Source organism: Pyricularia grisea, chromosome VII (assembly GCF_004355905.1).
Source record: "Pyricularia grisea strain NI907 chromosome VII, whole genome shotgun sequence".
Lineage (NCBI taxonomy): Eukaryota > Fungi > Ascomycota > Sordariomycetes > Magnaporthales > Pyriculariaceae > Pyricularia > Pyricularia grisea.
In genome coordinates, this window is record NC_044975.1 from 2,725,873 (window position 1) to 2,750,116 (window position 24,244).

The window sequence follows — 24,244 nt, forward strand, 5'->3', positions numbered from 1 at the left end:
GGGGGGGGCATTCGAGCATAACCGCTGCTTGGATAAGATGTGGGATAGTCACCGTAACTATCCGTAGAAAAAAAAAAACAACGACGATGACAACACAACCCAAAAGAAGAACAGAAAGAGAGGAGTTGCAGGAGGTCACTGGCGGTGAGGACTAAAAGGGCAGACCGACGAGTGACTTTGAGAGCGGGCTCGAGTTCGGGCAGTATTTCTGGGTCCGACGTAACAGACATGTCGTGTTCATCCCCATCCTGTCCTAGGAGGAGCTAACCACTGCTATGAGAAGCCGTCGCCCATCCTCGGCACCATCTACGACACGGAGCTGGGTAAGAGCCCCTGAAGTGTTACACGCTAAACACAGGTTCTGGACGTGTTTCTGATTGTTTGCCCCTTGAAAGAACGAGTGCGCATGGTCTATGGATGGCGATCGTGGAGATCCATGACCCTCACATGGGTGAACCAAAATGGCGTCACGCGAGAATCTCTCTTGAAGATCAACCCGCCGAGGCTCTCGACTTGGTCGAGGTCAAGGATATCACGTACAGAAAGTTATGGGAATACTGCCACGAGGGTATGTGTATTTGTGGTTTCATATAGGCTGGGCTATACACACCAAGTTAGTTATTCCTAATAGCCCATCTGAGGTGTAGTTGATCGGTTCGACTGATAGCTTTGAGAAAGGCCGTTGCCAGCACTCGGCAGTAAGAAAACGTTCCAGGTTCCGGGTTTGTTTGGTTAGAAGTTGGTATTCAAGGTATATTATGAATACGTTGAAAGATGTACAATATAGAGACGATACGTGCAGCTCAAAAAACAGATCTTGACAAGACCAAAGTGCAACGCACAAGGTAATGAGGAAAGGCGGAACTGAATTCAAGATTGTATTGGCAGGTTTATTGAACTCAAAATCTGGTTCGGGTCGCTCAATCTTGGTATACCTTGAGTCTGACCGAAATATACTGCATCACTTGCGGTTAAGATATAAGTAAGGTAAGGTACCTACCTACCTAGAGTGGCACCTAGGTCAGGGCGAGTGGTACCTCCTGCGACAGTTCATTGCCACTGGCATTACACATGACATTGGTAACAAATAGAAGGGAGCTCAGCGGTGACATTCTTCAAGGGTCAATAATGAAGGTTATATCAGAATCAAACTTCGGTTGAAATGCTGCTCTTCGATTGATTACCTTACAAACTCGGGCCTTGGTTAAGGAAAGAAAGGTTAAGTCGACGTCAAAAGGATTGTTAACTCATTCACGTGACTTTACCTCAGAGTCTTCCATAATCCATACACTTGGTGGGGCACAGATGAGAGCTTGGGCCATTCGAGGATCCACTCTTCCACGCAACGTTGGCCTGCCTGCGGAGGCTCAGCTTGGTGATGCACTTGACGCCCGCCGACACCAAAGTCGGTAGCTCTCTCAGCAACCAAACAGCAACTTGAACTCGATTCGCATCAAACCACAACCGGCCATAGTTCTTGGAAAACGAACCTAGATATCCGCCACTCATCACGGTCGATCAAAGTTACATCAGCAACACCACAATCGAGTACTGATCCGATCTGACCTGGCCAGCCGCCCACCTCAACAATGGCGGACGCCGCATTCAAGCCGGAGAAGGACTTCTCCAAGGAGGCCGACAAGCTCATCCCCGAGGCGGAGAAGCTTGCCAAGTCAGACATTCAAGGCGCAATCGAGAAGCTGAGCGTGTTGGAAAAGCAGGCCCGTCAGGTTAGTCCCCGAAAGACTACCAATGTCCCCGCACCCATCCAGTACAACACCCATGCGGCTTTGCTAATCCATATCCTGCACTCATACAGGCATCAGATCTCGCAACTACATCACGAGTTCTCGTCGCCATCGTCACGATATGCAAAGATGAGGGTGACTGGAGCTTACTCAACGACCAAGTCTTGGTTCTATCCAAGAAGCACAGTCAGCTGAAGCAGGCCATCACCAAGATGGTCCAGACGGTTGTGACATTCCTCGACTCCACGCCAAACCTCGAGACGAAGCTTTCTGTCATCGAGACGCTGCGGACCGTCACTGAGGGCAAGATCTTTGTCGAGGTGGAGCGGGCGCGCGTCACCAAGATCCTTTCCGACATCAAGAAGGAGCAAGGTGACCTCAAGGCGGCCACCGACATTCTGTGCGAGCTGCAGGTTGAGACCTTTGGATCGATGGAGCGTCGGGAGAAGACACAGTTCCTCCTTGACCAGGTCGCATTGTGTATCGAGAGCGGAGACTGGACACAGGCCGGCATCCTCAGCCGCAAGATTAGCACCAAATACCTGGCACGCAAGCCCAAGAAGACACCTGAGCAGCTGGAGAAAGAAAAGCAGGAACGCGAAAAGAAGGCGAAGAAGGGCGACGTTGTGCCCGAGGTCGAGGTGGACGACACGACTGATCTGAAGCTGCGATACTATGAGCAGCAGGTCGTATTGTCCCAGCACGAGGACAAGTATCTCGACGTCTGCAAGCACTACAGGCAAGTCCTGGACACGGAGGCCGTTGAGGAGGACCCGGCCAAACTTCGAGCTGTAAGTTTCGTCCATAGAACCCGCCACCAGAACACACATGGAGAGCGTTTACTAATAATGACTGTACTCCCAGGTCCTTCAACGAGTCATCTACTTTATCATCCTCTCTCCCCATGACAACGAGCAGCATGACCTTCTTCACCGTATTCACCGAGACACACGCAACAGCCAGATACAGCTGGATGCGGAATTACTCAAGCTCTTCACCGTGCACGAGCTGATGCGCTGGCCAGAGGTCGCCAAGACGTTCGGCCCCCATCTCTGCTCAACAGACGTCTTCTCCAACCAGCCCCCTCCATCCGCATCTTCAAACACAACTCCTTCAGCAGCCACCGACAAGGTGGTCAAGCCTTACAAGCGGTGGGAGGATCTGCGCAAGCGTGTGATCGAGCATAACGTGCGTGTCATCGCCCGTTATTATACGCGCATCAGAATGGACCGCCTGACGGAGCTGCTGGATCTGGCAGAGGAGGAGACGGAAAAGTACATCAGCGACCTCGTCACCTCCAAGACGGTATACGCCAAAATCGACAGGCCGGCTCGGATCGTCAACTTTGCCAAGCCACGTGATGCGGATGATGTCTTGAATGAGTGGAGCAGCAATATGAAATCGCTACTCGGGCTGCTGGAGCGTATCGATCACCTGATCACCAAGGAGGAGATGATGGCGAACATCCAACCCGGTGCCAAGGGCAAGGGTCAGGGAGAGAAGGCGCCCAGCACACGAGTAAAATAAATACCGATGATGGTTGATGTTTTGTTCTCTGGTGATCCAGGAGGAAATACTCCAAGCCGGGAGGTTTATGGAAATTGGTAACCTTAGAATCACGAATAGATGGCTGCTTTGCTCACTCTGAGTTTCAAGCTTTTTGAGACAAGGTGGGAATCATGACAGAAAACCACGTCGGATGTACTTGTATAATTCTAGAGCTTTGAAGCATCGAAATGACTTGGTCTGGCCATGTTAGAGTCTACTTGTTTTGGTGCTTGATCAATAGGATCCTAGGAGTCTATGTCTGATCTATGTTACATCCACCTGCCAACCGCTGTATAGAAAAAAGATGAAAATTGACACAGAAATGAAACTGGTAGGTCTCTCTCCTCAGACGCCGCTGCTGGTAACACTAGATCTTGCCGTTACGCACCATCAGCAGCAGCAGCAGCAGCAACATCATCCACACACTTTTGCTTGATAAACCCAATCAACGGCATGGCAAATTCCTTGCCGGTGGGGACGTGATGCCCGCCGGGATGCTCAATCACAAGCGGATTCTCGCACTTGTCCGCCAGCTCCCTCGACCTCTTCTCATCCACCACCGTGTCCAGGCTGCCGATGAAGTGCATGGTCGGCGTGCGGATGCTGGGGTCGTACATCCAGCCCAACCCGGGCGGCTGGGCGGCGAACCCGCTGTAGATGACGGCAAACCTGAGCGCGCGCCCGCCGTTGGCCTCGCGCAGCTCCGCGACCCACTGCCTCGCCGACTCGCTACCCGGAACCTCGCGCCTCGGCTCGTCCAGCACCGCCGCCATCATGCCCGCCATGGCCGCTCCCTGGCTGAAGCCGACGACGCCTTCCACCCCGCCCGCGTCCCGCACCGCCTCCGTCAGCCGGCTCATCCCCTCCCGCAGCTGCCGGTACGCGCCCGTGGCGTCGTCCTTGCGGAACCAGGCCCACGAGTCGGCCGCGCGCGGATCGTCTGCGGCCTCTGCCGGGTCGCAGCCCGGTATGTCCTCGGCCCGGAGCTGGTTGGGCGCCGTGGGGTAGATGAGGGTCGGTTGCACGTTGAAGGGGGCTAGGGATTTGATCATCAGCTTCTCCAGGGCGCGCGTCTTGGCGTGGAAGAGCGGGCCGGATTGGGTGTAGCCTTTTTTTTTTTTTTGTTGGAGGGGAGGTTTTTTGTTTTATGTTAGAAATAAGGTTGTTTAAATGTAGCATGCTGGTTCTTTTTGGAGTATTTTTTATTTTATTTACCATGCAGCATCAGGATCTTGATCTCCTTTTTGCCCGGCTTCTTGGCTGCTTGTGGCCTCGACTGAGGGGCAGCTTTGGCGTCAGAGGCAGGTTCAGGATGATGCTCGTTTGCAGACATGTTTATGGACATGGGCCGTAAAATGTGAAAATGTGAGACTGGTATTCTAGACCTCGTGCAGATGTTTGGCTTGACAAAAATCCAAGTCCTTATCATTATCTTTGTGTCTGTCTAGTCCCCATTACTAGGTAGGTGAATGACATCAATCGGCGAAGCATTCACTCCCCAAGTTTGCCGGGGCATTTGTCAGCGCCACAACGCCGACTCGACAGACCGAAACAGCATCCCTATTCGTAAACAATTCCCTTTATTTACGAATAACTTCATTTCCTCGCGCACATTTGCAACGTCTTTTTTCCGTGTAGACTTGAAAAGTTTCATCAGTGGTTGGCCAAAGAAAGATACCCATTTGAACATGAGAAAAATCAACGTTTATCGCGTAATTTTGAGGGTTGCTTCGCTCACCACGGTGACAACGATTCCTTTTCGCTTACTTATAAAACACCACCACCAAGCCCACCTACGTTATTGTTTCGAAGGCGTCGGCACAGCGGGCAATGTAGTAATTGTTGCAGGCTATATTTACCGAAGTCACTGGCATTAGTCATTGACGGAGGCCTTCGTTTTTGACGATGTTTTAGTGCAACAGTAATTACTTACTTTCCAAATATGCCCAGGCATCTCAAAATGCGAAATTTGATGTCAAAGCTCTGGATCAGTTGAGCTTCAATCAAAGTTCAGCCATCGATTGTCTATTTTGGTAGTAGTACATTGATGATGTCTAACAACAAATAGGTTCGGGTGTATTTGGTTCGTCAGAGCTATGATTCAAACAAGCCTCTCGAAATAAATAGCTTGGTACAGATCTAGTCTAGTTGTGTTATATACGCAATTCTACGCATCACATCTGATTCCAGCCACCCTACTTCATCACGACTGACCACCTATCATTGTCCTCACTGATACATGCCGGTGACATACTAAATTTCTGCAATATTTACCTGGTAATCCTCCAGAGACGAGGAGGCAGGTTCGGAGCCCATAAGCTTTCGCATCTCACTCAAATTAACACACTGGTATATGACAGTATGACAAAGGTTAATCATCTTGCTGGTCTAAATCGTTTGCCATGCGTGGTAAATCGACCACTTCTGTGTGGATTAATGTATGCGATCCATTCTAAACAATCCTCTTCACCAAACAGAGAGAACCAGGTCAAGAAAGTGCCCCGTTGCCAGGACTACTCGCCGAGTGGGGGTTGATATCAGCACATCTTCGGCACAACAACAGTCACTGAAAAGACTGAATTGCAATTTGACATCCGTGCTAGCATATTTGGGGGTATCCCGATGATATCTGCAGGTTAGTAGACCTTTCTCATGATTGACAACCCTCGGGAACTGTGGGTGGGCAAAGGCATAGGAAGTGGTCACTGTCGTGATCAGGCGTCTCGCCTCCTGCACTCAGTCGTATCCGTCACTGAAGATCATTGTCACTGGAGCTGGGACGGACGCGTCAAAGTCATCCTGCTTTCTCGTTTCGGTCCCCTCTATGGTACAGTGGCATCCGTCTCTAATGCTGTTCAAATCGACATTGACTGGCCCTGATAATCCCGGGCGATCCGCTCTATTATCATGCTCGTAGCATAGGTATCTATTGGCGGGACTTGTTGCGGGGGTCGTTCTTCCACTCGTCGCCTGGAAATGGGGGTTAGATGAGCTGAACAATGGAGTTTGAGATGCCAAGAGTCGCAACGTACTGGCCTCCATGGCGGTCTGGGCCTTGTAGACTCCGTAGTAGATGACGGCACCTGTGATGACGGATCCCAAGTCAGAACAATGGCCACACGGGTATAGGTGTGTGGTGTCTTGATAGATATCGAGTTTTCGCAGCCTGATGGCGCGAACTTATGTTGTCCATTCGTCCATATCATTGAAACGTACCAGCGACGAAGAAGGGGGCCATTGGCTCCACTAGTGAAATGGTAAATAACGTCAGTAAAAATTCTCTTTGTCGCTACATCCGTTCGAGGTATCGGGAATTGGCATTGCGCGCGGTAAAACACGTCGTCGGACTCGACTTACTGACGGGGCCCGGGAACTTCTTGAGCGGCGTAACGCCGAACATCTTGGCGAAGGGAATGCGGAACATTTTGACAGCAATTGAGCAGCTCAGAGGGATATACTGGGCTGGGGAATCGAGGTGGTGATGGTTGATCGTTTTTCGAGATTTGTACGTCGCCGTTAACCGATTGGCTTGTCCGAGCCTTTTTCGCAGCGCGGGTCCCGAATTGAGAATTTGTTGCCTAAGGCAGGCAGCTCCTTTGTCGGCGCTAAGAGCTTTGACGGAACAGCAACAACAATAATGCGGAAGCTTGCCTCGCCAAAGCTTAGGTCCCACTCTCCAGTTGGAGCTAATGGGAAGTGGAGCCGAAACTTTAGTGACGTACTTCCCCCGCAAATGAAGCTCGTTCCATTCCCAGGGTCGCTCAGCTGAGCTCCTATCTGAGGTGTCTCAAGTCCCGGGTTTCTTGGCCACTCCTCATGCCATCCAACCCGAAGCTCATTCTGTTTGTCATGTCAAGCTTTATTTCCTCCTCCCCAAAATCACCTCTACAACATCACCGCGCCATTCATCCCAGAGCTGCCAGCCAAGTGCGGGGTGCATAACACGTTCCAGACTTTGGCTGTGGTTCAATTCATCCAATTGACTCCAAACACCACCCTCCTTTTCCCGGCAATACATCCGCTTTCCCCTCTTACAGACGCCAGTGCCTCCCTACCTGCTTCATCTCTACTGTATTCACGCTATTGTTGCATTATCGACCCCGTTCAGTTCAAGTTGCGGCACCCCTCAGGAATAACCACGCTTTCTGCCTGCATAGGACCGAATCACACGACTGACTGCATCGCTGCTGTGCCTGCCACTGCTTCAATTGCTGCTGCTGCCGCTGCCACATCTGTCTCTGCTTCACTCCGACCGTTGGCTGCCCGACTTAATCGATTCACACCACCCCCCATCAACGTTTTCGCCAATAACAGTCTTTCAACAAATTATTTTGACCTCTTGTGATACGCCGCTCGAGAATTCAGGATTTGTTGCAATCGACGTACCTCTAGTTCCAAGGCTCCGTTTTCGGCCTGCCTTGTAGATCAGGCCTGCATCCGATAACTTCTTCAATTTGACTGGATACAATTATTACCTTGCTTCACTACTCACCATCACGACTTGCAAACATGCTCTCTCGCCGTGTCCTTCGGGACGCAACTACCCCGCTCCGCAGCGCCTCGCGGTGCTTTGCAACCACGGCAGTGGCTAGGCAACAGCCGAAGCAGAGAGCTCCCTCCCTCGCCGATATCGAACCCAAAAGGCAGGCAACCTTTGCGGAGAAGCAGAAGGCGTTTCGGCAGCAGTTAGCAGAGGCGCAGAAGCAGCGCGATGCCAGTTTGTCCACTTCCTCCCCTACCTCTACTTCCCCTTCCTCTTCCCACAGCAGCTCCGAAGCCGAAAGCATCCCAGGGAGCGGACAGGGCTTGGGCTCACTTAGCACCGCCACCTCTAAAGGAACGGCCGTCGATGCTGCCAAGGCCGCGGATCCGGAAGAGCCTCCGCGTAAGCTTGGCCCGTTGACCAGCCTAATCTACGGAACAAAGGAGGGTCGCGAGATGGATGCACAGATCGAGGCCAGCTTCAGCCAGGTCCTTGCACGTGGCAAGTACGTGCATTCTATAGTGTTCCACGAGGTTAAGCACAGCAAGACGGACGAGTATATCGATCTCGTTGGCAAGTGGTACCCTCGCATGGCTTCTAAGCCTGAGAATAAGGTTCATCTTGTTGGAAGCTGGAGGACCGAGGTTGGAGACTGCAATACTTTTGGTAAGTTGTCAGAATCGATCATGTTGCGCTTTGAATACCGTTGCTAATTGCCAAATCCGCAGTTCACATATGGGAGTATCAGGGCTACAACGGATACCACGAATCACTCAACTCGATTTCAAGGCACCCAGAGTTCCCGGCTTTTAATGATAAGCTCAAGAGCCTCATCGTATCCAAGAACACATCACTTATGCAGGAATTCTCCTTCTGGCCTACAACCCCTCCGCGACAGCTGGGTGGGCTTTTCGAGCTGCGATCATACACGTTGCACCCAGGCAACCTCCTTGAGTGGGAGACACACTGGCGTAGGGGATTGAAGGCACGCCGTGAGGTCATGGAGGGCGTGGGAGCCTGGTTTGTCCAGATTGGAGACCTCAACACGGTTCACCACCTCTGGCAGTTTGCCGACCTTGAGCAACGCAAGGTCACGCGTGAGAAGAGCTGGGGCATTGAGGGTTGGAGCGAGACGGTGCACAAGACGGTGCCGCTCATCCAGACTATGAAGTCTAGGATTCTGGTACCACTGCCGTGGTCTCCAGTTGCTTGAGGCGTCTCACACTTGACCGAGCTGCTCATATTCTAACCATAGATCATTTGGGTCTTTGGGCTCAGCATACCTGTACACTGCGATTGCGTTGCATGGTGCATTTTCTTTGTGTCTAGGGGTTTCTCTTTTGTCGTTATTAGGCTCATTACCGTTGTGTTTGTTTGAATCAGCTGTGCGGATATTAGTACATTTAGATTCGGCGCAATAACAAAAGGATATCCAGCTCATTTCTGTCAAGGCAACCTAAGCATAGTCAAATGATCAATTGACGTCTCATTCAGTCTTCCAGCTCCTCTCCCATGACAGCGGCGAGATTACGTCTAGCCATAGTCAAAGTATGGCTCAAGGCACCTAGCTTGGCAGACAAAGACATCAAGCTCGGGTCTGCGCTCTCGACCCGTATTTTCTCCCTCACGTAGACTTGCAACGCGTCACCATCCTTTTCTCTGCCGCCCGCAGCCCCGCCAGGATTCCTGCTGCTGCTCCGCCTGGTGCTATCCCTCGTTCCCGACAGCACGGGAGCCCCGCTCTGACTGGGTGGCCTCTTGGCGCTCAGCGTGGGCGAGGTCCTCGGCCCGTGTCGGCGGTGTTCCTCCTCATCACCGCCACCCGCAGGCTTCCCGTCCAGGCCGGCGCAGCAGTAGCCAAATATGACGTCGCTCTCGTCGTGCTCGAGTCGGCGGGCCGTGCCGATGGCTAGGGCGAACTTCATGCCGAACGACGGCGTCGTGTCGGCCGGCTCCAGCGTCCGCACCCACAGCACCAGCGCCGACTCCTGAAGCGAAAAGTATATGGATATGTTGTGCAGCGGGTTCCCGGCCGAGGCGTCGGGCTGCTGCTGTGGCGCGGAGAGGAAGCTGTTGAGGTTGGTGGCCGGTGGTGGTGGCGCGGGTGGCGCGAGGAAGTGCCCCGGTGCGGCGGACAGCGTCGTCCACCCCGGGTCCGTGTCCGTCAGCGGCCGGCCCTTGAGGATCGCGGATGATTCTTGCAGCGTCGTCGACAGGAGCCTCAGTTGGGCCGAAACAAATGCCGCGGCGGCTGTTGCGTCGGCGGCTGGCGGCAGGGGCCTCTTCTTGGAGCCGCCGCCGCTGCTGCTGCTGCTGCTGCCTTCGGGTAGGAACTCAAGGGTGCGGGTCAGGACGTCGAGGGCGTCGGTCAGGCGGGCGTGCAGGAGCGTCAGGGGCGCGAGGTGGATAGGGTGCGTTGGGTCGACGGACAGGGTCTGCGGAGGAGCGGTGCGCAGGCGCAGCGACAGCGTGCCCTTGACGATGCGCGTGCCGACCCGCGTGACGTGGCCCTTGACCGACTCGTTCCGCGGCGTGCTCACCACGAGCGTGCTGCCCGGGTCGATGGGTGCCAGGAGGGCGTAGCAGTCCTCCAGGCCGTGCCGGAACTCCCCCAGGGTGGCGTGGAGGTCGTCGAGGAGCCAGGTCAGCTCGCGGCGCTGGAGAGGGCGAGGGTGGGATTGACGTTAGTTTGGGTGGTGTCGGGGGGCGGGGATGGTACTGGTATATGGGAGGTTTGATATACAATATGGGGCTAATCACGAACCTGCGTGTCTTGGACTGCGAGCTTGAGCTCAGCGGGAGCTATCGGTGGGTAGATATCGACAGACATTGTAGAGGTCGATGAGGTTTGGCATACGTGAGGGTCTATTGAACAAGCAATCGCTAGGGACTGGTGATATGGTACATTCTAACGCTATCAAATCATTCGCGGCTAGGAAGGATAGAGGTGGTCCATCTGGTAAACTTCAATTGCGCAACTTGGATTCGGGGTTGCGCGAATCGTTTGCTCCGAATTGGCGTAAATTGGTGGTAGGTTTCACTGTACATGAAAGATGGACGTTAAAAGCCAACGTGTGACGCAATAATGCGTGGACAGCTGCTCACATCCAGTAACAATCACGTGATATCACAGCCTGCGGCTACTGTAACCAGATGTACCTATTATAAGAAGTACCATTTGAAGAGCTAACAGTAACAATAATTAGTATATGGCTATTTCTGATCAGATGCATATAGAAATTGAAATTGTACCAGCGGGATGAGGATGGTATGGATATTGACCCTATGCCCTGTCACCCGGCTAAACAAGCTTTTGGACATCTTTACAAGACTTTGCGCAAAGTGAAGACCCTGACAAACACAGCCAGAAGCATCAAATTAAAATCGAGTATCAGAATAAAGACACTCTGCGAAACATGGAGCCTGATATCAGTGAGCTGCAGATGCTTGTGGTAGGTGGGGCCATCCGACAACGGCAGTCCTGGCTGGGTTCCGTGGCTCCGGCCCGCCAATTGAGCTCCAATAATCCAACAGTCAATAATTTCGTCACATGCTCGCAGCTTTGACTTGCCATCTTTTTCTCAACGAAGAAATCAAGAATCATCCTCACCGCAACCCCACGCAACAAAATGCGCACTCAATAACAACACTTCATATTATTTAACTGCCTCTGTGCTACACACAGCCTACCCGCACAGACTTTGATCAGCAAACAAACAAGAAAACAAAACCCCACAATAATGACCGAACCATTATCACCACCAGCTACCGCAGCGCAAGGCGCATCATCTACAGGAGCCATGAAGACCACACTCCCCTCCCGCCCCGCTAGCTCCAGCACGCACAAGAAGCCTCGCCTCCCGGCTGGCGCGCGCATGCTAACGCGCACGCTCAACACCTCTCGCCCGCCGCCGCACTACAATAACCACGCCAAGACCAGCGCCGGCGCCGCCGGCGGCGCGCCGGTCACGCGCGCGGACCCGCACCTCGCCCCGAAGCGACGCATCGTCATCCGGCGGGGCACGAACCTCGTCGCGATCCTGAAGCGCGTGCAGAAGCTGCTCGACAAGAGCCCCGGCGGCGCGCTGTCGATGGGCCTGGGCGACTTGGTTGGGGGTGGTGGTAAGAAGGGGGGCAAGGGTGTTGCTGGTGCAGGGGGGAAGAAAGGCGGTGCCAAGGCCTCGGCTGACGATGACGGGGTGCAGGTTGGGGACGACAAGTTCCCCGTGGTCGTGGTCGGGGCGGGCGCGCTCAATATTGAAAAGGCGCTCAAGGCGGCGGCTGTGTTCCAGCGGAGGGGGGACTGCGTCGTGCGGATATACACCAGCACGGTGAGCGGGGTGGATACCTACGAGGTTGAAGAGGAAGGGGAGGATGATGGTGCGGATGACGGTCTTGATGCGGGAGCCGACGCCGACACGGAGATGTCGGGCACTGGCGCCTCCGGGACTGCGGCCGGTGGCGGACGAACGCTGGGCGGAAAGGCGACGGTCGTCAAGCAAAGGAGTCGCAAGGCCAGCGCGCTGGAGGTGGCCATCCGGCTCAAGACGTGACGTGGGGGGAATAATTGTGCATTACCTCTTCTTGGTGGACGGATCTGAGCTTTTTGCGGTATCTTTTACTCCTTTGGGATGATAAAGTCCTACCTGAAACAACACCATTCCAACTTGCATTGACGGTTGTTGGCGGGAATAGGCTTAGTTGGGTTCTTTTGCTTTTTACGGAGTTAAATTGCGTGGAGGGATAGGTCACTATGCATTATTGGGTGTTTTGGCGTTTTGCGTGTCGAGCATCCACATGTTTAGAGTATTGGGATTATCATTGGAATTATTTTGGGTGTGCTGTTCAAAAATAAAACTAAACGCGTCAGTCTTTTGCATGACTTTACCGACTGGGTTTGGACATATTCAAAATGTATACATAGTATTACGCTCGGGGCTTTGCCAGTGCATCACTTGCCGAGTATGTACTGTACTATACTATTCTGCAGCTCCTGTACAGTGCAGTTTTAATTTTCTTTTTTTAGTTTTCGGTTTATCTCTTCGACAGTACATGGGTGAAGTTAGACTTCCATCAGATCCAGGTGCCGACCAAACCGATTAATTGCGGAGGCAAGGGAGGATCACCGGGAAGATCAAAAAGAATTCCCACAAAACCCAAAAATCCGCTGAAGAGCCTGTCCGTCGGCTCCCAGTTCATCCGACGAGCCTGTCCTCGACAACTTTTAGGGGGGAGCTGTTTGGCCGCCGCTGTCACCTCGACAGGCGCTAATAATTTGTTTGATACGGACGCAAAGAGCGAACAAAAAAAAAAAAAAAAAAAAAAAAAAAAAAAAAAAAAAAAAGTTCTTTGTTACATTCTGTCTCCCGTTTGCTCAGACGTGCGGTATTTGGCTAAAAAGCGGGGGGCAGAAGACGCAAATCATGCGAGGACAGGGTCCTTTCTTGAACGAGTTGAGTCAAAATAACTTGACACAAAGACACTGAAACAAACAAGCCTTTTGACGTGATGTGGATAGTAGTCTACGCCACGTTATAGCCAAGGTTTCCCTTCCTTTGTTTGTCACAGTTTGACAAGACCTGCGGGTCAACACATGGCTCACTTTAGAAAAATCCAATCAACGAGAAACAAAGGAAGCAAGAATTTACGGTAAAAAAAAAAACATGGAAAGAGAACAAACGAGTTGTGGCTGTTAATTTGTGGATGAATACGAAAATAGGATTACAGTGATAATTTCTCTCTTTTCTTCTTCTTTTTTTTTCCTTTTTTTTTCCATACGGTGTGGACTCGGTGTAAGAGAGCCGTTCCCCGGTGGCTTTCTCGGCTATTCCTAGTTGTCTTTTCTTTTGTTCTCTGTAACACGGACAAAGCACCGTTCAAAGAAAGTCGATAGTCCGTGTTGAGGACCTGTAGAATTTGATGAATTGCTTTCCTCTCAGCTCAGACCTTGTAAACCCGGCATCCATGTCAAAACAATAATCGAATTCCAAACATGTGAGCATGTTAATCGGAGTAAAGAAAAAGACGATCAGCTTCTTTAATGCAGTCGCAGTGAAAATAGCAGCAACTCATCAGCATCGTTGTCATCATCGCAATGATAATCGATATTACCTCAGCCCTTGATGCATGCATGCGCTGGTAACACCCGCGAAGGATTTCGGCCGGTATTCCTGGGGTGCTATATAAAGCTCACCGCTTGCCGTCGCACGCACTTCGTATATGTACATCTAGCCAGTATGCAGCAACCCTAGCTGCACCAACTAGGGCAAGCGCTAGAACACATCTCGAAAAAGTCTCCCCGAGAGAGATGTGCTGGACATTCGTATCATCTGCTACGTGTTACAGAATAAGCGATCCGGTCTTTTTTTGTATGTCAAGTCATGTTAGTTGAGTGATTGGCGTGATTAGCAGACTAAAACGTAACTATCCACTGGAGATCCCCATGATTAGAACTACTAGTGTTTGTGCTGGCGCGGTTCTACAGGCTGTGTTGTTTGTTATGGAGTGCTGCATTAAAGATTTTCCTCAGAGTATTGACTGAAATCTTTTCTTCTTGTCAGTGGCAAACGCGCCAATATCGACATAGACCATGACGTTTGGTGGGTTGAAGCTGCAGGCACTATAAACTATAAGCTCACCTTGCTTTTCCCCCTGCTTCTCGTTTCTCTCCGCTATCGAAGTGACTAGGCAAAGAATAAAACGTGTGACGCCATTTTCAGCAAAGACATCGTCTGCTGCCAGCCAAACAGGAACCGGGTGGGCAGTTTCCGCAAGGATCATGGGTGGTTGCAATGGGCAACATGGGTGAGAAGAATACCACGCACACGCTACGTTAAAGTGCACGGAAGCTCAAAAGGAACGGGCAGACCTTGTAAGTACATCACAAGAGCTTTGACAACTGGGGAAACCCCTTCCCCTTGCGAAACATGGAGGCCACAAGTGATCAAAATGCATTCAAACTGGGATGAGGTCGGACGGGTTTTTTTTTGTCGTCAGTGCTATCAAGCGCGATTGCGCCCAGCGCGTCTATTCTGCGATTGGAAGGCGACAAAGAGAGAGAGAGGAAAAAAGGGGTCCATTAAATTATCCAAGAGTGCGCCGCTTTAGAAAAATCAAAATGCGCCCACTTGATCATTTCGCGCCGTGATTGTGGGAGGGGGACTGATGGGTGGGGAGAATAGCTGTCGCAAACGCAAAAGGACGAGCCAAGAAAGAGTAGGGCGTTGTCCTTCGCGACGGGTGACCCAGACAGACAAAGCAAATCGGTTTAGCGCAAAGACAAAGCAGGCATTAGGCAGTGGTCCAACGCTGCGAACCAATGAGGGCTTCTGGTGAAACCCCAACGGCGTCTGGGGGGAAATTAGGGGAAAAGAATTGACCAAGGGCCCCCCAGTTGCGCAACCGATCGCTTATGGTCGCGGCGTCATGTCGCTTCTTTTTTTTTTGTTCCTTGCTGCCCCTCTCTTTGTGTCAGCAACGCGAATTCCTAAACTCGCCCATGCCGTTCATTGTCTATTTGATCCACATCTTCCCGATTTTGCCAGTGCGGGTCAAAAGAAAAAAAGAAGAAAAAAAAAAGGGAGAAATATTTGCCGCGACACGGAAATACGGAATCTTTGTTTGAATTTCTTTTTTGGTTCTTTGGCGTCCAAAGTTGGCAATACTAACAGGGGAGAGGCGACGGAGAAAAAAAAAAAAAAAAAAAAAAGAATGAAGAATTGATAGATTGACCGCTTCTAGAATAGTATCTTGCAACATGGTTGGCCTAAAGGCAACACTCGCTGGCATTGCTGACGCATAAAGCCCATAAATAGAGCTATTCGTGGCGGTGGACAGGATTGTGCATCGTGGCCCACGGTCCAGGCCTCGTGCGGGATTTCTCCCGTCCATCCATTCGTTATTCCCCCTGTTCGCGTAGAGTCACAAAGGCGGTGGTGACGTGCAAGTTGGTTAGTGAAAAAAGTAGGGTAAAGTTGTGTGTTGTACATACAGTAACGGACTTTACCAAGTGAATTCTCTTCTTTTTGGATGCTTATTCAAATTTGACGTGATAAACTTTTTGAGTCCAATATGTCGTCGCAACGGAAAGTGATATTGTACCACTAACTTTACAAAATCTTAGCTGTGCCTTAATCTCCGGATGAAGTACATTTTGCAACAAGCGACCCCGTTGTTGCATGGGTTTTGTAAAAGTCGATGGTACATCGAGAGAGGCTAATTTCCCAGTGCAGCTGCCAAGTCACCGCTACAAAATGCATTCAGTAACCGGTAGGCTGGGATCAGTCTGTGCGAAAGTGCCTCAAGCCCCCAAAGTGTGGGAACACTGGGAGAAAAATGGAACAAGAGCCATCACTCCATTGATCCCATTTTGCTTGGGGGTCCTTGGTTCGGTCAGGCACGCCGATGCTAGCCCAAAAAGGCGCACGCCAGGCGCAGGTACCCGCGGGCCAACATTGGGCAGAGGCGTTATGGGGTGTCAAAGAAGGTGGGCCCGTTCCTGGGTTCGTCCCACCACACCATCAGCAAGCGACTAGCCGGATCTCCATTTGGGAAGGTACGTATTTTTGGTCCCCACTATTTTGGGAGTGTCCCTGTGGTCGGCCGTTGCCGCCCATTGTCTTTTAATCTCCCGCTCTTTGTGTCAGCGCTGCCCCCAGGATCATCGTGAATGGATGAGATCCTTCGTGCTCACCCTCAGTCTCTTTTTTATCCTCGCCCTCCTCCTCCCACACCACACCTTCACTTCTATCTTCTCTTCTCCTTCCAAAATCCACCACCGTACCGTACCGTCACTGTTCGACATACAACAAGCTCCTAGACTTCGTTGGCAAAGTCTCAGACGATCGTTTTATGATCTTGAATTACAAGCCGCGCTAGTATTCTCAACTTCATATCGACATTCTTTACACGCTTTTGAGCATATGATCGATATCATTTGACAGGAGGACAACACTTTCAACGAACAATCCGCATTACCATCCGCCAGTCTCGAAGACACAGCTTAGAAAGCACTCGTATCATTCAACCCAAAACATATCAGGCACAATGCAGTTCAAGTCGATAGCCGCTGCGCTTCTCCTGCCCCTTGTGGCCGTCAATGCCCAGGACACCACCCTCAGCACCACCACCATAACGTCGACGGAAACCCTGACCAAGACCATCAGCTTGACCCGCGTCTCGACTATCACCAGCTTCACTGGCAACAGCAGCACCGCAGCACCAACAGGTACCGGCGTCGTCTCAACAACACGCGTACCTACCGTTGTTCCCACAACGACCTCGCTGCCGACCACACCAGAGAATCCCGCCTCTGTCCTGCAGCTTTCCACCTTGGCCTATGCTGGTGTCGCAGGTCTTGTCGCTGCCATGTTGTTGTAAGCGCCGTCACTCTGCGAGCCTTTTGCATGACGCCAGTTATGCGCGCGCATGCACGGCCATCAGGACAAAGGGACGAAGAAGAGATGAACGGGCCGTCCCCGCGCCATGGGACGACCCGGGAGTTTGAGACATGAGCATGCCCCAAACTTAAATCGACTACGAAAACCCCACGAATTCTTCGATGCGAAACATCAATTCAAATCGTTTCCTTTGTCGCAAATACCTGCCTTTTGTGTTTCAACCCTCATTATTCACGCGCGCGCGCGAGTATTGATACCAGCCTGCATCGCATTGCTGCCTTTTCCACCAACACGATCACGACCAACGACACGACGTTTGCTGCAACAACAACAAACACCTTATATCCAACCTCTTCCTGCTTTGTCGACGCCTGCGCCGACTAGCAGTTTCTTGAATTGACTTTGGGACATATCGTCACCCCATCGTCCTGGCTTTTTTCTTTATCTTTGGCGACTGGAAAAGTTCTTAGGAAGCTTTTATTTTACCAATATATTTTAAACCCCCACAATCGGCACGTGTGGTGGCGCTGACGTGCGACCGACTATTGACTCGCCGCCGCTACCCGCACGCCCAACGCACAATGACGTCGATTGTTTTCAATTTATCTTTTTCCTCTCCGGCGAGAACCCGTCTATGCAATCAGCATCATGGATGGTGCCAGCTCTTTTGGTCTGGCCTGGCCTTGTGCCACATGAACTGATCTAGGCGGACTCTCTGGCTCATGGGGATTTTGGGCTTATGGCTCAACTTCACCTTGTTATTCTCCGACTCTTTTTGAGATGTACCGATTTGGCGTTGTCTCGGATTGGGTTGGATTTCTTGATACCCCGCGCTTCACTTTCTTCCGCCTTGCTTTTGAAATTCAGCCGACGCCATACTTTTTTTCCTTTCTTATTTTCTGTGGCAATCCATTTTTTGTTTCACTTCTTCACTTTCGTTTCTTCATTTTGTTCGCAATGATCTTTTTTTTTTTCTCTTTTTACATGCACGAAGGAGATGTCATGTATTTACTGCTTGGAGCTTTTGGTAGTTTTGGACCCTAATGGTTCTTAGTGAGGGAGGACGTTTACTTGCAATTGGTTTTACTAATAGCTAGCTATAAAGACGTTATATTTCTCCAACCATACGATATGTGTGAATTTAATCCGATGACTGCTGTCTGAACCCAGCCACGGTAGACCGATGTTAATATATTTTCCCTGGGTTATTGTTCCCCATACTCCACGGGTACCTGATCAGCAAAGTGACGGCGTCTGTGCCGATCTCCTCGGCTTGCTCCGATCGCCCACGAATGTTGCCGTGAATCGAGTCGCAACTAGCACGGTGTGGACTCCGGACCATTGAATGCGATATAACAAAACTCTATTATCGTGATAAAATATGTAAGTTTAATACAACGAGATTGTTTTTAAATCTTTGACCACATAAAAAAAAACAAATCGCTTTGGTGAAAAGTTTCCCTGCTCGACTATATACGACAATGTTTTTATTAAATTCGTCGTTTCATTCTCGCATACGTCTCCTCAAACAAGTATCGCCCAAGATGTCACCTGTTCATCGATCAGCAGGATAATCCTGTCATTGAGACTGTAGTACTGTATTGAAAACGCGGGGAAGCTGTGCAGTGGAGGTGCGCAGCAGACCATAAAGTTTGTTTCTGGGACAACTCGTGATCATGAACTGTGGAAAGTATGTGGCTAGCATTGATATAATGCGTAAAATAGAGATCATGGATGAACCATTCCTCTGTCACAGCTCAGCGGAGGACGACAAGGGCTGTACCATGCTCGTAAAGTATCTTGGAAAGTAGCCAGCGAGTTTCGAAACTGCCTTGCTTTTTTCTTATAATCAATGGAAGGACTGAACCATCTCACTCACCACCACCATGGCTAACGTTGCACATGCCATGAGGGAGTAATGGCATACATTACTCCTTGTTGCGTGACTTGATCATATCGCTGGAGAACCAGATAGGACCGTGCAAAAGACACAGCCTTGTCTTCATTCCTCTTGCTCTCTGGTTATCACACCCATTCCCTTGCGGTGCTCCTGTCTCGTTTCCCGTCTCCCCTCCGTTTCGAGCCCAAAGACAATATCGTTGTAAGCAGAAGTGAATTTCTATGCTTGCTCGCAAGACAACATTGAATATCGATCTTTGGTTGAATGCTGCGTAAGACGTAATCTTCACCAACCCCCTCCTGAACCTTGCGTCCACGATGGTCTGCTGGGTGCACAGAGGTAGCTAAAATGTCCTCGTCAATTCTTTTTTATCTTCTGCTCTTACGGAATCCAAACTGAACATTTCGAGCCGAGGTAGATCGAACTTTTGTTTTTGGTGTCAAGATAGACTGAAACCTGTTTTTCTTTCTCTTTCTATGGAAGTACACAATCACTTCTCCTACGTGTGTATGTGCATATATACTTCGGACATTCGTTCTCCACAGAGAAAGTACATGTTCCAAAATGTCACCCGAGCAAAAGACTCTACATGATAGGTGACGATAGTAGTGTATCGTATCTTTTCACCCATCGATTGGGTGATATTCTTTGTCAATGCATACGCTTTGCTTTGCATCGTAAGATAGTGCTCTTCTCATTCAAGATAGCCACCGAGCAGACAAAACCAGTCTGTAGATACCGAACGCCTATATCAAATGAAAAGAGAGGCTAGGGTAGCCCCTACATCCTACCATTGGGGTTGTACAACCAATGATAACTGCCCGATTCTCACCGGATGCAACTTCACATAATTGAGCAATATTTTGAGTGGGGACTCCAAGACAACAGAGAAACACCAGAAAGAGCAATCAACATATCTTGGAGTATTACTGGTCAACAATCAACGTACCATAAGTTGTCCACCCAACAGCACACATCTCACGCGCATGCCCACAGCTACTCAATCTCAACATGAAGGTCGACTTTCAACTGGTCTTGTGGCGCAATGGTAGCGCGTTGCTTTCCGGTGGCAGAGGTTTTGGGTTCGAGTCCCAACGGGATCGGTTTGATTTCTTTTTTTTTTTTCTTTTTTTTCTTTATCGCAAAATACTGGCTGTGTGATGTGAGTTCGAAGAATTTTGGTTTTCTTGTTATTCATTCGTGGTTTGGCATCGATTTATGCATTTCTGTGTATATTGGTTTTGACCATAGCATAATTTTTACGAACGGATATCACCGCCCTGTTCCTCATTCACTCCTGCCCCTGGATTTCAGTTAGAGTGACATTGGAGACGCGATTAAAGGTGGGCCAAGCACCGACCATTGACCCATGATGGAAGGCATGATGGATCGGTAGCTGTGTCATCTCGCAGGCGAAATAACATTATCTCCGAGACCCATGTACCATCAATATTCTCCATACCATGTCAGGGCAGCAAGATACGTGATATTATGGTCAAAGATAAGGTCGAGCTTGGCCAGGTATGAGTGGCATGGGTTTATTCTGATAATCTTTCAGATCTACAATTAACAACGACAATAGTAATAATAATTGGCAGGGAGAAGAAAGATTCGTGGTATTGAAAATGTGTATCGACAACAAGCTTTATAGATGTGAACTAAAAAAAAAAAATTACGCCAGCAACGAAAACGCTTGACGGTGTATGATAAAATCGCGAGACATGATGACAAGGTTCGAAGTTTAAAAAAAGTCCAGCACTCAGAATTTTGAGGGTCATTCGCAAAGGATTATCATGGAAAACTAGGCCTAGTGAGGGCGTGAGTGACGCGCCCTAGGCGAAGGGTTAGGATTACCTCCACCCGTTGTTTCCTTGCTGAGGGTGGCCACCGGGTCCCCTGTAGCTGTCGTTGGTAAAGCTCCTTTGTGGTCCGTTCATAGGCCCTGGGCTGTTCATCCTGTTAACCGGAGCCGTGGCAGAGCGGTCAGGGTGAGGATAGCCGGCTGGAGAACCAAGAGCAGGGCTGGGAGGACCCCTGGGAGGACCGCCGGGTCCTGCGGGATATCCTGCAGGAGAGCCAGAGGGCGAGCGCATGCCGCCAGAGTTGGGGGGCTGGTCAAAGTACTGCTGCTGTTGACCGTCGTTCATGTTGGGGCTGTGCGGGTTGCGAGGATCTTCGCGGAGGAGCGGAGCTGCGACGCCAGCACCGACGCCGGCCGCAGCAGCACTACTTTGCATACGCTGCTTCTCGTGAATCGAGTGGGCTGGAGTGGCAAATGGGTTGGGGTTGCCATCTGCGTGCTGAACGGTGAAGCTGTCCGGGTCGATGCCTGCGGCGTGGAATTGGTTCAGCTCCATTTGCTCACGCTTCTCGCGCTCGGCGGCAAGACGTGCCTCCTCCTTGCCTCGCCTGCGCTGCTTCAGGAAGTACCAGAGGAAGACGCCGGCAATGATGGCGACGAATGAGGCGGCGCCAACGTAGATACCCGTCCTTTGACCGTCAGTAAGGCTGGCCCAGCGCTCACTGAGGCTTGGCGAAACAGATGTGGCCTCGGTAATGGTCTTGTTGGCAGGCGATTCACCCCTAAAAAAAACAGTCAGTTTATGCAAACTACTATTGACTCTGTGTGGGGGCTTCTACTCACTCAACGATCTTGATGCTTTGGTAGCTTCCGCTCCTGTCGGAGAAGGCGTATTCTTTCCCGCTGCTGTAATCCTTGATGTAGGTGCTCTTGACATGCATGCTAAAAGGACCCTTACTGAAGTCGGTATCGCCACCAGCCCAGTCACGGGTACCTTGGGGAAGGCGGGGGTCGCTACCGGCCCAGATTCCCAGCGAGAGGCGGCAAGGTGTCTGAGGGTACCTCTCGCCATTCTTGGCATCGGCAGGCAAAAGGGTACGCACGAGGTTCCCATCGATCATCCACTGCAGCCGGTCCTTTGTCCAGTCGATTGTGTAGTTGTGAAAATCGTTCTGGACAGGGGCGCCTGGGACGACGATCTCCTTGCCGTTTGTGAAATCATCACTGCCCTTGCCAAAGTAGTTGGTGAGAGCCATGGTGTTGTTGATGCCGAGGAATTCCAAGTCAATCTCGTCCAGGTTGTCGCTCAACAACATGACGGAGCTGATGATACCCCTGCCGGGCGAGGCCTTCATTATGATCTCGATGCGACCAAAAAACAAGTATTGTTGCGTGCGGATGGTCGGGGACTCGCCCTGCTTGGCGATTGTGAAGGTTGCGCCGTTCTCGTTATCATATGTAACGGGCCCAACAGTCATGTCCCAGGCGGGCTGAGACTTGTTGAAGACGAAGTTGTAGGCCATTCCGAAGGCCGGGTTCGCGGGGCAGTCCTTTTCCATGGGGTTGCAGTCGGTGTGCACTTGAGCGACAGCGTTGCCAAAGAGGCTGGCCGACGCGAGCAGCGCAACGGCAGATGATAGAACGGATCGTGAAGGCATTGTTGCGACGAGTCTGTGGTTCCGAGAAACAGACTCGAACACCAAGCAATGACAGTTGGTTGGAGGGTTTTATGCGAGTTGCTGCAGTCGATTGAAAGGAATGTCGTTTGTCCGTTTGTCTCTATGGTAGGTAGATAGGGAGTGGAAGCGTCTATCACCGCGCCGACTTACAGCCAACCAGCCGAGGCAGAAATCTCGACAGTGATGGATTGTCGGCCTGCCAGTAAAGCGCAAAGCAAAAAAGAATGTCACCCGCGTGGTGTCGGGGGCTCTGATTGTTATGTTCAGGGAACAAAGGAGTGTGAGGAGGCTTACGAGGGGACGTCGAGTCAACCTTCGAGGCCAGGAATAGCTCCCTATCAAGAATTGTTTTTTGAACGCCGCTGGCTGAGGGACGGACGGACTGTGTCAAGGAACTCGGAAATGGAGCAGGGAAGACCAGTGGACGACGGTGGAGGCAGAGGGTTGTTTTGTCTGGGGAGAGGGGCCAAGCAGCCAAGAACCAAGAATGAAGGAGTGGAGTTTTGGATGCAGGCTTCCGTGGAATTGCAGTTCCGTGGGAGGCGACAAGACGGATCGACTCGGAAAACTGAGGTCTTGTGTTTTCTTGGACCAAGACAACTAAAAGAAGGGATAAGAGAAAGAAGAAAGTCAAAAAGAAATGCCCAAAAGTAATCAATCAAAATCAAAAGAGCAAAACAAACTATAGTATAAAACAACTGCCGCCCCCGGCTCGTCGACAACTGTCTGGCCATAATTGTGTCTCTCAATTGCGTCTGCCGCCGATGATGCTGATGTGGGGGGACAACGAGATGGTGATCCTGGGTTGAAGGAGATTTCAATTTCCCCTCTGGGAAAGGGGGTTGCGATCGGCAGAAGTGACAAACAGCCCCTGCGTCAAAAAGAACCTGTCGAATCCCTGTATTTTTCATGCCAGGTACACCAATGACAGCCACTTAAAACTCTGCACTGACCCTGAGCCGCCCATGTGGTTACTTTTCTGAGGAACTCTTCCAAGCCTGTGAACCCACACCAAGGCTTGGGCTTGGCCAATAATGAGCCTGACACGATGTCGGGCGAATAAAATTTATGGGGACTTGGTTCGAACTTACTATAGGTTCGGTTACCTCCCGTCTATGATAAGGTAGGTAGTTCACATGTTTGGACAAAGCAATGCAATGCAATTTGTTCCAACTTTATCAGTAGTAGTTGACAGTAGTTTTTTTTAAAAAAAAAAAAAAAAAAAAAAAAAAAAAAAAAAAAAAAAACCCTTCCCGTGGTCCGAGTGCACGTGCTGCTCATTTGCCATTTACCGGAAACTCCAACAACCGTACGTAAAACCCGGTAACCGTAATAGCTTTTCTTTATTTCCATTGCTTGTGCAGAAGCTTTCCGTAGAAACAAAAGCGAAAAAGAATTTTCACATCATTCGGGGTGCGCCTTTCAAATGACCGAACATACAAATCACTGCCAAACCAGATATCCTGCCCAGGCCGATAAAAGCACTAAACATGCGCCATCTGTGGTGTGATTGGTTCATGAGGACGATCATCACTTAAGCCGACACACACGGCGATGTGACACTGCAGCGACGTGTTGTATCAACTCAGTGGCACAACCCAGCAACTAACTGCTTGTCTAAGGGGGCCGGCCGGCCACAAAAAACAGCCCCCAGGTAGATTGATTGCACAAGACTGGATGAGAACTA

The 24,244-nt window shown here is 50.7% G+C and overlaps 8 protein-coding genes across 8 annotated transcripts; 4 read left to right on the plus strand and 4 right to left on the minus strand.

The window, feature by feature from the left end:
• Positions 1-1,402: 1,402 nt before the first annotated feature.
• PgNI_10818 (uncharacterized protein) lies at positions 1,403-3,781 on the plus strand. Its single transcript, XM_031130792.1, has 3 exons — positions 1,403-1,730; positions 1,820-2,539; positions 2,613-3,781. The coding sequence occupies exons 1-3, from the start codon at positions 1,590-1,592 to the stop codon at positions 3,273-3,275; spliced, it is 1,524 nt and encodes a 507-aa protein (XP_030980034.1). The 5' UTR covers positions 1,403-1,589; the 3' UTR covers positions 3,276-3,781.
• PgNI_10819 (uncharacterized protein) lies at positions 3,629-4,902 on the minus strand. Its single transcript, XM_031130793.1, has 2 exons — positions 4,512-4,902; positions 3,629-4,404 (listed from the first exon to the last, which is right to left on the minus strand). Exons 1-2 carry the CDS (start codon positions 4,723-4,725, stop codon positions 3,677-3,679), a joined length of 942 nt encoding a protein of 313 aa, XP_030979978.1. The 5' UTR covers positions 4,726-4,902; the 3' UTR covers positions 3,629-3,676.
• A 536-nt stretch (positions 4,903-5,438) lies between these two features.
• Positions 5,439-6,829, minus strand: PgNI_10820 (uncharacterized protein). The gene is made up of 4 exons (XM_031130794.1): positions 6,654-6,829; positions 6,513-6,542; positions 6,329-6,379; positions 5,439-6,266 (listed from the first exon to the last, which is right to left on the minus strand). Exons 1-4 carry the CDS (start codon positions 6,718-6,720, stop codon positions 6,223-6,225), a joined length of 192 nt encoding a protein of 63 aa, XP_030979596.1. The 5' UTR covers positions 6,721-6,829; the 3' UTR covers positions 5,439-6,222.
• Positions 6,830-7,187: 358 nt separating this feature from the next.
• Positions 7,188-9,943, plus strand: PgNI_10821 (uncharacterized protein). Its single transcript, XM_031130795.1, has 2 exons — positions 7,188-8,445; positions 8,508-9,943. Exons 1-2 carry the CDS (start codon positions 7,806-7,808, stop codon positions 8,990-8,992), a joined length of 1,125 nt encoding a protein of 374 aa, XP_030979609.1. The 5' UTR covers positions 7,188-7,805; the 3' UTR covers positions 8,993-9,943.
• PgNI_10822 (uncharacterized protein) lies at positions 9,270-10,804 on the minus strand (the record flags this gene model as incomplete). Its single annotated transcript, XM_031130796.1, has 2 exons — positions 10,544-10,804; positions 9,270-10,436 (listed from the first exon to the last, which is right to left on the minus strand). Exons 1-2 carry the CDS (start codon positions 10,607-10,609, stop codon positions 9,270-9,272), a joined length of 1,233 nt encoding a protein of 410 aa, XP_030979676.1. The 5' UTR covers positions 10,610-10,804.
• Positions 10,805-11,519: 715 nt separating this feature from the next.
• Positions 11,520-12,332, plus strand: PgNI_10823 (uncharacterized protein; the record flags this gene model as incomplete). The annotated part of the gene is made up of 1 exon (XM_031130797.1): positions 11,520-12,332. One exon carries the CDS (start codon positions 11,520-11,522, stop codon positions 12,330-12,332), a length of 813 nt encoding a protein of 270 aa, XP_030979677.1.
• Positions 12,333-16,824: 4,492 nt separating this feature from the next.
• Positions 16,825-17,157, plus strand: PgNI_10824 (uncharacterized protein; the record flags this gene model as incomplete). Its single annotated transcript, XM_031130798.1, has 1 exon — positions 16,825-17,157. One exon carries the CDS (start codon positions 16,825-16,827, stop codon positions 17,155-17,157), a length of 333 nt encoding a protein of 110 aa, XP_030979872.1.
• A 3,533-nt stretch (positions 17,158-20,690) lies between these two features.
• On the minus strand, positions 20,691-22,536 carry PgNI_10825 (uncharacterized protein; the record flags this gene model as incomplete). The annotated part of the gene is made up of 2 exons (XM_031130799.1): positions 20,691-21,660; positions 21,722-22,536. The coding sequence occupies 2 exons, from the start codon at positions 22,534-22,536 to the stop codon at positions 20,928-20,930; spliced, it is 1,548 nt and encodes a 515-aa protein (XP_030979874.1). The 3' UTR covers positions 20,691-20,927.
• Positions 22,537-24,244: the final 1,708 nt, after the last annotated feature.